This window comes from Triturus cristatus, chromosome 4_1 (genome assembly GCF_964204655.1).
Source record: "Triturus cristatus chromosome 4_1, aTriCri1.1, whole genome shotgun sequence".
NCBI lineage: Eukaryota > Metazoa > Chordata > Amphibia > Caudata > Salamandridae > Triturus > Triturus cristatus.
This window is the reverse complement of record NC_140585.1, coordinates 589468091-589485020: the sequence shown is the minus strand read 5'-3', so window position 1 is coordinate 589485020 and position 16930 is coordinate 589468091. Positions and strand designations below refer to the sequence as shown.

The window sequence follows — 16930 nt, the reverse complement described above, 5'->3', positions numbered from 1 at the left end:
CCTGTAACTTTAGTTCTCCAGTATTGGAAACTTTCATAGATTCATATGCTTGAATCATTCCCCGTCCTGGAGATGGGAGTCCCCGGTAGTTATAAAAATAGCAATACAAACCATTACAAATCAGAAACTAGGCCTAGGCCCATTCTAGTTTTGTAACAGATCCACCTCTTTTTGTAAAAGAGACCAAATAATATCAACAACCAATCAGATCAGCCTCACCCTCCAGAACCTTCCGAGAGAACCTCAGACCCTCAGATTTTCATAGCCATAGTGCCACAGTGTAACCAAAAATGCAGAAGGTCGAGCTTTCCCAGGGGGGGAAGGTGGGTCGCATGTTAATCTATAAAAGTTTCCAATACCAGAGAACTAAAGTTACAGGTAAGTAACTTATTTTCTTACTCCAGTATTGGAACTTTCATAGATTCCCATAATTGAATCATAGATTCCCATAATTGAATCAGAGTAGCTAGCAGTAATGTGCACATTTTTTGTCTGCATCAAGTTAAACAGATATCAATAATGCATCAATGAGATTAAGGAAAGACATGTTAGCACATATCACAGTTTAGACAGTACTGTTTCTTTCTTTAAAAAGAAAAAAAAAGGCAGTGAAGCAAAAGATATCAAAATTCAAATGTAAATAGAATATTCTTGTATGTATTTAGAAATAATTACCCACAATGAAATCTATCAAAGAATGTGCGAAGAACTTATAAAGGAAAAGGAAGGATGGATGAGAGGGAAAGCTCATGGCTTATTGAACGAGGTTCCTCAGGACTGCATGGCCCACTGCAGTGTCGCTGCGTGTCAAAGAATCCAAGCAGTAATGTCTTGTGAAGCTAGGAATGCTCTTCCAGGTTGCTGCTCCCAGATAGGCACTCCCTAAAAAGAGGGCTGTGGAAGACGAGATCGCCCTCGTGGAGTGAGCACGGACTCTCCCCTGAAGGGGCTTACCCGCTGCTTGATGACAATCTTGATAGAACTTGAAATCCAACGTGCAATCCCCTGTTTGGAAAGGGGAAATACCTTCCGGGGGAGGGGGGGGTGAACTGTAAGACACGAAGAGTTGAGGTGACTTTCTAAGAGCCTTAGTTCTCTGAAGATAGAACTTCAGGCAACGCTGAATGTCAAATGAATGAAGTGACCTCTCAGGCTGAGGGAAAAAAGTCTTAAGTATCACTAGTTCATTTAAATGAAAATCCAAAGGTACCTTTGGGATGAACTTGGGGTTCGTACGGAGTATAACCGTTTCATTCTTAAACTGAAGGAAAGGTTCCTGAATGGTGAATGCCTGTAACTCGCTGACCCTTCTAGCTGAAGTCAAGGCTAGAAGAAGGGCCACCTCCCAGGAGAGAAATTTCAAGTCCGCTTTATGTATAGGCTCGAAGGGATGCTTCATGAGCTGAGCCAAGACCAAATTAAGGTGCCACAGTGGTGGAGGAGGCTTCACTGGAGGGGAGGCTTGAAATAGACCTTTCATAAACTGTTTAATAATCCTTGCCGACCAGAGTGAAGGACCTGAGGATGTCCTTCTGAAGCCAGATATGGCCGCGAGATGAACTTTAATTGATGAATGAGCCAGGCCCGCTTTTGCCAAGGAAAGAATGTAAGGAAGGATTTCATGCGCCGAGGAAGAGAAAGGATGAACTCCCGAGTCCCGGCATCAGAGGCAAGACCTCTTCCACTTCATCCTGTAGGTTTTGTTTGTACTTTGAGCGTGAGCCTGAGAGAGAATGTCTCTACTTTCCGCAGAGAGCCTTAAGTCGAGAAACTCTCTGTGCTTAGGAGCCACGCCGATAATTGCAGGGATCGGGGATTCGGATGCAATACTTGGCCCCGGGACATTGTCAGCAGTGTCAGAATCGGTTTCAATGGCCCAGAATGCTCCAGGGATAGGAAAAGAAGCTCCGTGAACCAGTACTGGTGAGGCCAAGATGGTGCTATTAGAATCATTTTGCATGGCTCCGTCTTTAGTTTCTTGAGAAGTCTGGGGATCAGAGGAATGGGAGCAAAAGCGTAAACAAAGGCATCTGACCATGCCATCGAAAATGCATTACCCAAGGATCTCTGATGGTGATGCCAGCTTGCGTAGAACCGGCATTTCTTGTTCGCCGGTGTAGCAAAAAGATCTATGGCCGGTCTGCCCATTAGACGAAAACTCTCCTCTATAGAGTCTGCTGGTCCAGCTCCCATTCGTGGCTGACTGACTTCTGTCTGCTTAGTGTGTCTGCTGTCTCGTTGAGTCCCTGGGAGATGCTCGCTTTTAGCGAGACTCCCTGCAGGATCGCCCATTTCCAGACAGCTTGATCTTCCGCAGACAGCAGGCGAGATCTTGTGCCGCCCTGCTTGGCCGTAGTATTGTCTGTCCTTATTAAAACTGACAAATTTCTTATCCTTGGGAGGAAAGCCTGTAAGGCTAGGCAAATTGCTCTGAGTTCTATCATACTGATGCGTAACAGACAATGGTGGTGAAGCCACCGACCACTTATCTGGAGGTCCTGCAAGACCACTCCCCAGCCCTCCAGAGATGCATCTGTTATAAATTGAGGAGCTGGGGTGAACATGAAGGAGAGACCTTGGGAAATGTTCTCCTCGCGAGTCAACCATGAGGCGGCTTCCTTCATTGGCGCAGTGACTGATCAGGTCTTCGAAAGATCCTTCCACTTGCCGCCACTGCAAGTCCAGCTGTTCTTGAAGAGGGCGCATTCGTAACCTGCAGTGAGGAATTGGAGGAATGCAGGACGAAATGGATCCTAGAAGGGACTTGTAGACGCAAACTGAAAGTGACCTTTTTTGAAGTAGATGGGCCATCGACATCAGTTTTGCTCGTCTTTCCACCGTTGGAAAAGCCTTGTCCAGGGACGTATCCAACATGGCTCTCAGGAATTTGGCGCTTTTGGAAGGGCACACATTTTATTTTTCTGCATTGAGGGTAAGACCCACTTTTGAACAGCTTTGTACAAGCTGCTACTGACCTCTTGGCTGCCGTCTTGGTAGGAGCCTTTAGCAACCAATCGTCCAGGTAAGGGAAAATCTGGTGCTGCTGTTTCCTTAGAAAAGCTGCCACTGGAGCCAGTATCTTTGTAAAGACTCTTGGTGCCGATTTGAGGCCGAAGGGGAGGACCCTGAATTGAAAGTGGCTCTTGGCTACTGCGAAGCGAAGGAACTTTCTGTGGGATGGATGGATGGGAACATGAAAATATGCATCCTCTAGGTCTAAAGTGGCCATGAAATCTTCTGAATTTAAAAGATGAAGTATGCCCTGCAAGGAGACCATTCGGAACGACTGTTTGATGAGATAGGTGTTGAGCTCCCTAAGATCTAGAATAGGGCACCACTTCTCTACAGTCTTTCGAATTGGAAAGAACCAGGAGTAGAACCCTTCTCCTTTTTGTAAGATGGGGACCAGTTCTATCGCCCCTTTCTGCAGCATTTGTTGGACCTCTAAGCGCAAGAGACGAAGTTTTGTTGCGGTGGCGCGAGGGGGCTTGGTTGGAGGAGGATGTACAAACTCCGTGTGGCCGAATTGGAGGATATTGAGAACCCAACGATCCGATGTTATTAGTGGCCAATCTTGGAAGTATTGTGATATCCTGCCTCCCACAGGTGTTACATGAGGGGGAGGAACAGTAGACAGAGTCAGCCAGCCGCTATTGGCACCTAGAGGACTCCTTCCCCTGGCGTCCTGCTCTTCCTCGGTTCGCTTGTCTTGAATACGATGAGGACTGAATTTGCCACTGGTTATACTGTGGGCGGTAAGCTTGCGAGGCAGGCGTATACGAGGAGTACCAATATTGCTGGTAACCTCCTCTGTATGAGGGAAAACCTCTGCCTCTTGCACCACGAAAGGGGACCTTGCGATACTAAAGCATCCCTAACGAGCGCAGTCTCCGTGTCTTTTTTTATGTCCTGGAGCGCAGCGTCTATGTGCTTACGGAAGAGCGCTTCTCCATCAAAGGGAAGGTCTAAAATCTTTTTTGAACCTCCGGTTTGAACGAGGTCGCTCAAAGCCATCCCTGGCGTCTAAGGACTGCTGCTCCAGCCAGGGAACGGAACACAGTTGTTGCAATTTACATTGCGCAGTCAATCACCTCCGAAGAGGCCCTCTCTCCTTCCTGGAGAATATTTTTGACCTCGGCCTTGCTGTCTTCCGGCAGTTGGTCCAAGTAGGGAGAGAGGTCACACCACATTTGGCGGTCGTAGCGCCCGAAGATAGCTAATGCGTTAGCCGCCTTGACGAGCAGGCTGGACATCGATGAAAACCTTTTGCCAGCATTGTCAAAGCCTCTGCCTTCTTTATCTGGAGGTGTTGTTAGAGGAGCCGCTGGATTTTTAGACTTCCTCTGCGCTGCCTGAGATAGCACTGAGTCCTGTTTCGGTTGGCTCACCAGGCAAGCAGGGCTGTCTTCCGGGGCCTTATATTTTTTATCTAAACGAGGACGCACCGGAACCACTGTAGCTGGGGTCTTCATAACCTTGAGCCCCTCTTCCCAAGCATGACCAACAATAGGAATTGTCCTCACAGACTTCTTAAAAGGCTCCTTAATATTGTTTAAGAAGCGCTCCGATTGCACCGATGGCATAGGCAGATCGAATCTTTTAGCTGCCCTCTCTACCAAATTATGGAAACCACCTATGTCCCCAGGTGGGGAATCCACTGGCACCGGAGAAGGGGAAGCAGGAGTAGGAATAATGCAATCATCCCATTACCTGTCCGGATCCAGGAGATCTGTATCTCCCTGGTCGTCATCTGAGGTATCATCCTGGATAAGTGGAGCTGTCGGTGGTGGATCAACTATTAATTGCTGTGGTGGTGGTGGCAGCCGAGGAGTAGAAGGTCCTACAGGTGGAACACCGGGAACTGAAACATGCTCCTGCGCCGGAGAAGGCATTGGAAATCTCTTTTTATATTCAGAGAGCATGAACTGTAAGTCTGAAATCAAGGAGGATGGCATACAGACCATCGCCTCCTGATAACCTCCATGATAGTCGTGGGGAGGATCATACTCCTGCTCATCACCATACCCATCTTCCGAATCCAGGTCTTGGCAATTAACGTGCAGTTCAGGAGGGCTATGTGCATACCCATATGGACCTTCCTCCTCCTCCTCCTCCTCCTCTTCCTCCTCCTCCTTTAGTAGGTGAGGAGGTAGTAGAGGTGTCACTTTGCCGGGGGAAGTTATCTCAGGAGTAATGTGATGTTTCCTGATGATTACTGCAGAAATTCTTCTGCCGTCGACAAGGTCATCGACGGTGTCGTTGACGATGTAGATGTCGTCATCATCGGCACCATCGTCGATACTGTCGTCAGTACCGTCGAAGCCGTCGTCAGCTCGGCCATCGTCATCCTCGTCGTCAATGACACGGTCGACGAGATCTTCGCCGTCACTGATGAGCCTGCACCAGTCTTCACCGCCGTCAACGATGAAAGCTGCACCGTCGGTGAAGGCAAGGAAACTCTTGTTGACGATCCAGTCGGAGTCACAGAAGACTGAGGAGACTTTACCTTCTCGCTGCGCGTCGACGAAGACAATGACGATGTCGTCGGCAGCATCGTCGACGGAGGAATTTTCTTAGCCTGTTTTCCCTCAGAAGGAACAGAAGAGGGCTTTTTGAAGACCTTTTTTCTGTCAGGAGGAGAAGATGGAGGAAGAGAACTATTTCCTCACTGCAGTCCCTCCTATAGAAAGTCCTTCCCTCTCCTTTACACCTTGATGAGGAGATTCGCTTGGACTCTTCAGGACGGTCTTCAGAAGAAGGGCCAGATCTTACCCTTTTTAGAGATCTCCTAGAAGACTAAGCTAATGAGGCCTCATCACTGTCATCACTGGAAAGAGGCTCCCTCCTGGACTTTAGCTTTTGGAGCCAGGTCAGGAGACGTCCCTCACGGTCTCTCAATGTCTTGGTTGAAAAAGTACGGCATATCTTGCAATCTTTGGCCTTGTGATCTGGATATAGGCGATAGATGCAGTCCTTGTGAGGGTCATCCACATAAAGCCGCTTTTTAGAGCAGGTGGCACAAGCTCAAAAAAGGCTTTTTTTCTCCTTCTCAGACATGTTGACTCGAAGATGAAGAAAAAAGTTGAAGAAATGCAGTTAAAACTCTAGAAATAAAGGTAACAAGCATTGGCATAGCCAATAGGTCTCGCCTTTGGGACCTTATAAGTGTTTAGCTATGCAACAGTTGCATAACTAAATACTTATAAGGTCCCAAAAGCAAGACCTATTGGCAATGCCGAGCGGCCGTGAAAGTGAAAGTAATCTCGGTAAAGTGCGGCGCGCGCCCGCGCACATGCACTGTAGCTCTAGGCTGGCCTGGTAGCACTTTTTGGAGCCCTCTCAATAAGTCTCGCCAGACCAGCGCATGCGCTGGGTCAGGCGAGACCTAAAAAGGAAAAAACTGAGCAGTGCTCAGTGGAGACTCCCTAGCACAACGTACGGTAGAAAATCTGAGGGTCTGAGGTTCTCTCAAGAAGGTTCTGGAGGGCGAGGCTGATCTGATTGGTTGTTGATTTTATTTGGTCTCTTTTACAAAAAGATGTGGATATGTTACAAAACTAGAATGGGCCTAGGCCTAGTTTCGTAATGGTTTGTATTGCTATTTTTATATATACACCGGGGACTCCCATCTCGACGACGGGGAATGATTCAAGCATGGGAATCTATGAAAGTTCCAATACTTGAACAAGCAGAATCTCTTCCAACTGAATCCCAAAGGATCCATTGTAGAAGGTCTATAGAGTACCAAGGAAGGTTGAGGTGACCCTGTTGTATGAGTTCAGTAGCCAAACTGAAGGATGGAAGGCTGGAGTGCAGGATCTGGTACTTTAACTTGTGGAGAATATCCAGTCTGCACGTAAACCTTCTGTGTGTTCATTCTAACAGGTGAAGATCTCTGAACCACCATTGGCATGGCCACTATCGTGCAATAAGGATCATACGCAATACGGAGTATGTGACTTTGTTGATAACTAATGGGATTCGGGGTATCGGAGGAAATACTTATAGAAATTTTCCTGCCCAGGCTATAAAAGGCCACTGCCTTTGCTGAAAGTTATTCGTACATGGAGGAGACTTCTTGTCCTGTCTGCAAAAAGATTGTGCATAAGAAGTTTACACATACTAAAATATGAAGATGTGTCTAGAAGGTTTATAGAACACATCCAATCCCTTTTAAGTACTTGAGAGTAGATATGATTAAGAGCAAGCATTCCGAATTTATCCCTCTTAATCTATTTGTTTGCTAATGTCAAATTGGGGATGAGTCCTGTGTACCTTCTTCGAACCGGAAAGAAACAAGAATTAATTCTGGTTCTTTTGTTGGAAATGAAGAGCCCGTTCAACAGCATACTTTTATAGAATGATGTCCACTTTCTGCTGAAGTGTGTCTAGAGAAAAATGGCACAATTTCATGAGTGGAATGGTTGAAGAGAATGTGACCCTCATAATTTACTAATTTTGCACAATATTCAACATTCATCTGTCACTTTGGAAATGCCACAGGTAGGGATGGTAGAGTAACAGACTGTGTTCTAGTTGTAGGAACCAGAGGTGGTGCATGGAGCTGCAGAAACTTGAGGGCTACGTTGTGTAGACTTCTGGGAAGGCAAAGGGAAAGTATTACTGACCACAGCTTAGACTAATCTAGTCAGAGTCGGGTCTCTAAGACAATGAATCAAATACATTTTGCATTCTTCTTCACTCTGCATTTATTGGCATACTGGGTATGCAAGTTAGAGAAGTTCGACGGTTTATCCTTCAACATCAAGTGATGCTCAACATTAATCCTTGCCCATGCTTCAACATTAAGCAGTGTTTTGATGGCAACTTTGCATTTGATGACGCAAGTATTCACCGTGCTAGTCTTGAACATCATAGATCTCGACAGTGACCAAAAACATCTAATTTTCTCACCTCTGGGTCTCTTTTCAGATCTACCTTTGCAAAGGCCGTAGAAACAGGGTAAGTTCCATTGGTAGAGGTAAATACCCTCCGCATGCCCCCCAAATCTTCCTGAAGTAGACTACAGACATCTTTGATGTTCCTCCCGACAGTCATGGGGGCAAACTTTCTCCCTTGTTTTCCAATGTCCTCCTATACATCTTTTTGCATTGTGTGCAGTCTTCTGGGTGATGGGACTCAGGAAAACATACAATACAGTCTGCATGTGGGTCAGCCTGGGCCTTCTTTCTTCCACAAGAGTGACACATGACAAAAAGTGCTTCCATTTTGTGGAGAAAATAAATTATGACACAAAACAGAAAATAAACACTGCTAGTTTACAAAGACTTCAAATAAATCAAACAAGCCCAAGAAAGTTATATAAAGGGGAAAAGCATAAAGGGAGATGTCAGTGCTCCAAGATTACGCTGCCAGGAATCAGGAAAAAAAACACACAGGAGCAACTTTCACTCACTTAAACGGTTTTGTATCTTTTTACACATTAGCTTTTCTAAAGTAAAGCTGTTCTATATAAATATTTTGTATAAAGTCCTCAATCCCCCAAGCATGGGTGGGACAGTTGACTTTAGCAGAATACAGTGCTTTCATGCTGAGTACAAAGAATATACACCTTGGAAGTATGATCAAGGCTCCCGGTTTTCCGTTTTTACGGATTTTTACATATAGAAACAGACAGAAAACAATGTGTTTTCTGACAGCATTTATTTTTAAAAGTGGATAGATACAGAAAATTGTGCTTCTTTTAAGTGACTCTCCGTGTTGTCTTCATGAATTGTAGCCTAATAGCTGAGCACATAGACAGCATGGGAAATTAAAAAACATGATGCAATTCCTATAAATAATGGCATATAATGATAATATTTAGTGGATTTATTGTTACGTATTATTTGGCAGCTTAAATAGCTAAATCGAAACAAACATCAAAGTATGAGTACGTCTATCAGTTAAATAAATTTGGATATGTACAGTTTTACAACTTCATTTATACACTAAACACAACATAAATATGCATAAATATAGATGAAATGGCAAAAAAATTAATATGGATGAATACAGACGGATATCTTAAAAAAATAAATACCATAAAACCGGGAGCCCTAATTATGATTAGTCTCTCTCCCTCCCTGGTTTCACACGTTTTTATAAGGTGACAGGGCTTTAGCTGTTCAAGGAGCATTTACATAAGCTATTCGATTAAACAATTACATGTCATCTATAAAACAATAGCAAATAAAATGGAACAGTAAGCATTCAATATTACGAGGAACAATTGGTAATTTAGGAACTTACTCTCTGAGCCTTAGAATTTCTTCAGGCGTGTATCTGTTTAATAATGAAGCACACAAAAAAAACATCAAAACGGCATAGGGATAAACTTTAAAAAAAAGAATTTAAATAGGGCTTTGGAGAGTCATTTACAAAGTTACACTTATTACTTACTTGAGACCATGGCACCATGATCCACAAAATTAAGAAAAACTTATTTCATGAATTACACCATTATAAACAAGTTTCACATTTATAAGAGGCCAACATTCATATACCATTGGGAGGGTAGAGGGTAGTGGGTTCAGGAATGATCCATATTTACAAAGAAGCCATCATCAGGATGAAGCAATACATTTAGGGCCCGATTAAAAAGTCGGTCGGAGTTGCCTCCGACCGACATTGCCGCGGATGCAGAACCGACCAACCATAGGTTGGCGGTCCCAACTCCACAATTATGATGAGACTGCACATGGTACGGTCGCAAAGCTCCCATTTCTCCATGGCAGCTTGTGCTGTGGTCAGACACCGGCCGCAGCACAAGCTCCCATAGAGAAATTAGAATTTTTGTTAACTGCTGCACCGCGTGACAAACACCTCATGTGGAAGGTGCTCTAAAGAGAGATGGCTGATCAGGTAGTCACAAGAATGCTGAAAAGGGTTATAAATAACCCATAATTATTGCCACAGTAAGGCCCCACTGGGCTAAAGAATAACAGCAATTCGGATAACTGTGCCTGTAGAAGCTGCATGTTCTGGGGAAAACAAACTTCTCCCAGGGACCCACAAAAGCGATTTTGGTGGAGGGACACCTGGCTGCCAAGATGAACACAAAACTACTTTAGGAGGAAGACCGAAATCCATCAACTGTTGCTGCTCAATCTCCAAGCAATGAAGTATAAGCTGTGTAGGCTCGAAGGGGCAGCCGGATCAGAGTAAAAATGCTCATGGCCAGTAATTCTGGATACCACACTCTGCTTGCCCAGTTCGGAGCCACCAAGATGACTTGGACCCAGTCATTTCTGATCTTCTTCAGAACCTTAGGTAGGAGAGGCAGAGACAGGAAGGCATACAGGAGTTCAAAGTTCCAATTTAAGTGAAGAGGTCTCAAAATGAGAAATACCTTGGCAACTCCAACATGCAAACGTTTGAACACCAAGTTCTCAACTATGGAGAACAAATTGAGCCAGGGTTCCTCCACTGCTGAAAGACAACCTGTGTCACATCTGTGCCCAGCTGCCATTTACGATCGCTAGGCAAGGTCAGCTGAGTTTTTCCTTCCTGGCATTTAGAGATCCTGCCAGGTGCTGCATGATCAGGGAGATGCCCAGATGAATCAACCACTTCCAGAGGCGCAGTCTCATGGTACAGCACCTACAACCCCACTACGCCATATGCTGCAGTACCATATAGCCGTGGTGTTGTCCATGAATAACTGCATTCGTTCCCCCTTGACGGATGGGAGCAACCCTTTCAGAGTCAAGCGAATCGACGGTGTGAACATGGGTTCATGCTGGAGTCCACCATCCTCTGATCTCCACCTCTACTAGATGTCCTCCGCAATACAGCAACAAGGTATCCGTAACAACAATTAATACTGGGTGGGGTGGGAAGAGAGATCTGCCACAGGTCCAAAGCAGTCTAACAGCCAAAACTGCAGATCTTTTGCAGTCTCCTCCGAAACACAGATGGAATCTGAAAGGTTCCCTTGGTGCCGAGCCCACGGAGACTTCCGATCCCACTGCATGTGACACCTGGTGTGATCCGCAAGCAGGATGCAGGAGACCAAGAAGCCACATATCGCTCTCACCAGTATTCAGGTCAAGGGCTGAAACATCGGGATCATAGCCCGAATGTAGAGGCAGAGAGAAGGCTCTGAACAGCACCGTGACCAGATTAGCTCCAATAAAGGGAGGTCATAGTGAAGGAGTCAGGTGTGACTATACAGTGTTCATGGAAAAACCCAACAAAGTCAACAGTGTGGCCGTTGTCTGGAGGTGGTTTACAATTGTTTGAGAAAATGGAATAAAGCATTGGCATAGCCAATAGGTCTCGCCTTAGGGACCTTATAAGTGTTTAGCCACGCAACGGTTGATATTGTTGCACCAAGAATATTGTGCTGCATAACTAAATACTTATAAGGTCCCAAAAGCGAGACCTATTGGCTATGCCAATGCTTGTTGAGTATGGAAGGCATTGTCTTCAGGACTACCAAGAAAAAAGCATATGTTTGCCATGACAGGCACAATGAGTTGTCAACAACATTACCTTAAATTTTTCCTAAAATGACTACACTTTAACATACTTTGAATACCACAGTGTTTTGAATCAACCCCAACAACAGGAAAAATTATTACTTGCAATCAACCCCTAGTGGTTTCTTAATACCTCATGCGGAGTAGATCTAGTGTTAAAATGTGTAGAACTATGGTATACACCACGCTTCACTTAGAGGTTTTGCAACTAGTTTACGGTCTCGTGAAGCAAGTAGTTTCACCAATGTTTAACCCACTCGCAGATTGAGAGCCTCATTTAAGGGTGGTAATCCACCAACTGAAGTATGACACAACCTCCTGCTATCCGTGGGGGAGCGCTGTGTTTATAGCTACCTGGTCCTCTTTTTTTTGGTGAGAATGTGCAAGGTCTGCTTTTTATAATTTACATACCAAAGACTCCCAGTTATGTTGTAACTCATGATTTGTTGTCATTGCAACTCTTATTGCATCTGTGTCTTTTGGGGAAAATTTGAGAGAAGGATCCCACCTCTAAAAGCCAAAGCGAAGTAGGTGTCTCAGTGTAACCAAAGACATAGTCCACTTCAGTACATCATGGTGGCTTTCTGTTCTGGTAAACAATGCTAAAGTAAAACATTCTTTACTACAAATCATATTTCCAAATGTGGACACGGGATAGTGTTGCTCAAGGCATTTTAAATAATCAACCTGCTTTCCACTTGTGGTAATGATAAGTAGTGTCAATATGTGCATTGCAGGTTCTTTGGTAGTTCGCATGAATGCTGATTTCATTCATTTGAAATGTTATGCATCTTTGGTGTATTTTGGGGTTTTAGTTTTTTTGTTTGTTCTGCACACCCATTGTTTTCATTTGTTTCTAAGCGCATTGGGTTATTCAAGATTTATGCTTTCAAACCCTTTTCGAAAAACATCATTCTGAGGATGAGACTCCAGGGAGGATCTTTAATTGCAAATTTGAGCAGCAGCGGCGAACAGAGGAGATGAGGGGAACAGAGAAACCAAAGGATGTAAATAGGATGTAGATGTCCTAAGCGGGTGGGCACAAGACTTGACTTTCAGGTCATTACATCACCAAATGCCACACAGTTGGACATTTTTGGAAGCCTGTCAACGGTAGCCACAATTTATAATTTAAATCTCATTCTTTCCTTTAAGCATTCATTGTATTTTGTCACTGAAACGTGTCCCTTTTTTGTATGCGTGGGCGTAAACTTTCAATCCATCCTTTAAATACGGTGCCATTCCCTTTAGAAATAGGTTAAAACAAGCCGATAGGCTTTAATTCAAAGGAACAGCAACCACAAAGTTTCAAACATTTAGTGCGTGTTATAATTTGCAGTCGAAATTGGCCTTGACAAGAGAAGCTTGCTAATTAGCAGGAGGAGGGGACAGACTGTCAGGCTTCACATATCTTTATTCATTTCCTAGAAAAGGACATTTCTCGTTAGATTGTTTTCATCTTGGTGTGATGTATGAATATGAGGAATCCGCTGTGAATCTCCAGCCCGCACAATGTGAGAACTCGGAGGACAGCAGGTTATTCATCAAAAATCAGACTACTGCGTTCCCTCTCTTTTTTTTCTTTTTTCTTTCCAGGATCCCTGGTAGAAAATACTACAGTTTCTTTTCTGGCACGGCTCCTAAAAGAAAAGCACCTCTTTAATTTATGAATTCAGATATTGATGCTTACAAGTTGTTACTCCAACAATTCAAAGCTGCACGCTGATTTCGTTTATCTTCTTTCTGCTTTCGTCTTTTCTTAATGAATCTTGATGTAAAACTACAGAATTCAAACCGAACAGCCAAGTGGAACTATCAACCTGTGGGAGTCAACCCTTCCGAAGCTTGCTTAATTATCTCCCTCTCTGACGTTGGATTTTTCAAGTTTATTGAGATATTCGAGTGAGAAAGTGCAGCAGGTTGTACATACCACGTGCTGCAGTACTTTTATGGGCTGACGTATATCACAATTATTAGTAGACACGCGAGCTTCCTTGCAGATAAGTTGTGCATTGACTTCCAATACAAACCGCTCCAAGTTCAGGAAAACTCTGTTTTTCAGCTGGGGCGTCATTCTCCAGTTTTGGAAGCGGATTTTCCCTAAACTAAAGTCTGTATTAAATACATTTTGCCAATTTAAGATTTAGTCGAAAATTAGCTGTGGTGTTGTGAAGAAAGTGACATTGGTTGACATCTTTAACATGCGAAGATGAAAGTGAGTGGCAACTAAATTTTGTCAGGAGCGAAGGCCGTATGTGGATATGGTTTCTAGAATGTTCCTCAGAGTGTGAGGAAACATAATTTCCATGGCGTTTTCAGGACAAAAAACTGAAGCATCGAAACAGCTCATGTCTTTTCAGCACAACACCATTTATCTTTGGTAAACAGAAGCGGATCCTTTTCTCTTAAGCCTCCAATTTGAAGTCACCCGGTGCTCCTCCAACTCTTCTGGGTGTTTTGTGCTTTTGTGGGGGAGGGAGCGAGAGGTCACGCAGCCCTGACCCGTTGTGCAGCCTTTCAACGTGAGGTAAAATTAATGCATGGAACTAGCTCTCTTCTGCCGCATTGATTGAACCCTTCGTCCCATTAAATATTCCAGGCTGGTAGAGAGATGCTGAAAGCAATCAGCTGGTAATTTGGTAGATACATCCGCCGCGGAATAAGCAACTTTCAAGTTGAAGTCAAATAAACCCCGCAAAGAAGTAGCACTCATTACGATGAATGTACTTTGAATTTAAACCCATCACCTTAGTACGGAAGCAACAAATAGAATCATATATAGTTTGTATGAGAAAATGCTAAGCAGTATATATACATTGCATGATACACGTGCACACACATCCATAAATAACAAGCATTGGCTGCGCGGCCGTAAAAGTAACGGCCGCGTGGCCGTGAAAGCGAAAGTAATAGCGATCGCGATCAAAGCGAAAGTGATCGTGATCGCTAGGACAGGATGCGCTGTGTGGCAAGCACGCAAGTGGTGCGCTCGCAGCAGTGATTGGCGGCTGCGCGCGTGCACGCTCGCGTGCACTCAAGCTTTAGGCCAAAGGCAGCACTTTAAAAATCCCAAATACAAAGTGGCTCTCCGAGCCAGCGCATGCGCTGGGCTCAGCGAGACCTAAAAACTATGCTACATAATTTTTTACCAAAGAAAACGATTAGGTCTGGTAAGAAAAGGGACTTTACTCCTACATGTCAGCTCTCCTCAAAATGGTTCCACATGCCTGCTGATGGTGGCCCAAAGGCTTGATTTCTATTTGAATGTGATTTAGCGCCAAAACACAATATCCCCATTGCTGCATAATTTGCACCAGGATTTGTTTTGCGCGCTTTTACAACTAAATGTGAATTGTGCTCCCTGGTTTTTTCACATCTTATACTAAGATTGCACATTAATGTGCTGTGAACTAAATGTGATTTCAAACTGATGCACAACTTGCGTGACATTTTACTATTGCATTTTCTCTCTATGTGGAGTGATTTTGCTCCCAAATTTGATACCACATGACTTTGCCCTTAACTGTGTTTTGCAATTCAATGTGGTTTTTGCATCTCCCCACACCTACTGATGTTGCAACAAAGATTATTTTGAACGTAAATGTCATGTCCACACTTCAGATGCACAGCTTTTAAATCTATGACATCTCACAGTCGTGTTTTCTCTCTCTACTGACTGGTACCCTATGGCTGCATATTGTGGATGTCTCATACTGAATCTTCTTCTCAAGACCATCAACAAGGTTTTCGTGCGATCTTATTAAAACAAAGAGCAACTCATATCAGATCAAATTGGTATGGTGGCAAAAAACAATGGACAGGAATGCAGCCTGAAGTGAATACCAGTGGCTGAGATTAATTTTTGCATTCCATTGATAACCCTGTTGTTGACATGTGGACTGGTAGTTAAGGTGACCTTGCCTTTGGAGAAGTTTATGAATTACGATTTTATGGATAAGGCTTGAATTTTCACTACTTATCTGGAAGGGGCTATTGCCAGTAGAAAGCAGTTTCCCTAGATTATTGGTAAGACTTGCATACAGACCCAAAAGGATTTCTCATAGTGTTCAGATCCCAGACAAGAGATTATTTGGTCTGTGGAGGGCAAAGTCGGAATAATCTCTTGATGAATTCTTGAAGAAAAAAAAAAAAGACTGTTTGCCTCTTACACACTAGCCAGTCCGGCTTTCGTGCTCACCACTCCACGGAGTCAGCCCTACTTTTTTCCACAGAGGCGCTGAGGAAACATGTGGATGAAGGGCAAGTAGCAGCACTGATACTTCTCGATCTCAGTGTCGCCTTTGACACTGTGGCGCACCACACCTTGCTACAGTGTCTGAAGAGAGGGGGAGTGACGGGAAAAGCGTGGCTATGGCTAGAATCATTCCTGACTGACCGCAGCTTCTATGTGGAGCAAGGAGGCAACAGATCAGATGTCTTTGATCTCAGGCAGGGAGTCCCTCAAGGTTCTAGCCTCAGCCCCACCCTGTTCAACTTATATGTTACACCTGTGGCGCTCATTGCTGAACAGTATGGGGTTGAGGTAGTAACATATGCCGATGATACTCAGTTGGTTGTTGCTCTGACCCAGCCAGCTGAGCAGGCTGCTAGAAAGTTTACATCCTGTCTTCAAGACCTTTCAGTCTGGATGGCCAGCAATTGCCTCCGCCTAAACGGTGACAAGACAGAGGTACTTATCGTCGGCAGATCTCCCTCAGTTTGGACCTCGGCCTGGTGGCCGCAGGCCTTGGGACCTCTGCCGATCCCAAGGGATCAGGTGAAGAATTTAGGCTTTTGGATTGATTCAAAACTGACTTTTGACTACCACTCCCGATGTGTCTCTGGCACTTGCTTTGCTATCCTTCGTAAATTGAGAAAGACGCTCGATTTGCTCCCGGAATCTGCTAGGAAAACCTTGGTACATGCCCTAGTCACCTCGAGGTTGGACTATGGGAATGTCCTTTATCTGGGAGCAAATGCAAGCTGCCATCGAAGACTCCAGACTATCCAAAATGCCGCCGCTCGCTTGGTACTCCGGCTACCAAGAAGAGCTCCTTCGAAAAAAGCCTTGGAGAAATTACACTGGCTTCCTATTAAGGAACGTGTTGATTTCAAGGCCCTATGCACTGCCCACAGGATAGTTCAGGGGAAATGCCCGGGCTTCTTGCGCAACCTGCTCCTTCCTTATATTCCTGCTCGACAGTTGCGCTCCCTTGATGCTGGACTCCTCTCGATCCCCAGAATAAAGAAGGCTAGGATGGGAGGGAGATCGTTCCGCTCCTTAACTGCCCGTAGATGGAACACCCTCCCCCCCCCCCCCCGACTACGGGCAGAATCATCAGAACTGATTTTTCGGAAGGAGCTGAAGACGCTTCTCTTCCCCAAGGGCTAACCATCTGCCTTTTGGTTTTGCTGAGTAGGTGCTGCTGCAATCCTTTATAGCGCTG

At 44.6% G+C, this 16930-nt stretch overlaps 1 protein-coding gene across 5 annotated transcripts in view; it reads right to left on the bottom strand.

Annotated features, from left to right (window-relative positions):
- Positions 1-16930, bottom strand: part of DMTF1 (cyclin D binding myb like transcription factor 1) — a 514121-nt gene that overhangs the window by 308550 nt on the left and 188641 nt on the right. For 3 of the 5 annotated variants that reach the window (XM_085652911.1, XM_085652914.1, XM_085652912.1), the window contains exon 8: positions 9253-9285. The exons of the other annotated variants lie outside the window; for them this stretch is intronic. In XM_085652911.1, the coding sequence (XP_085509037.1) occupies positions 9253-9285 (33 nt within the window). The remainder of the gene's footprint in view (positions 1-9252; positions 9286-16930) is intronic. 5 annotated transcript variants of the gene reach the window in all.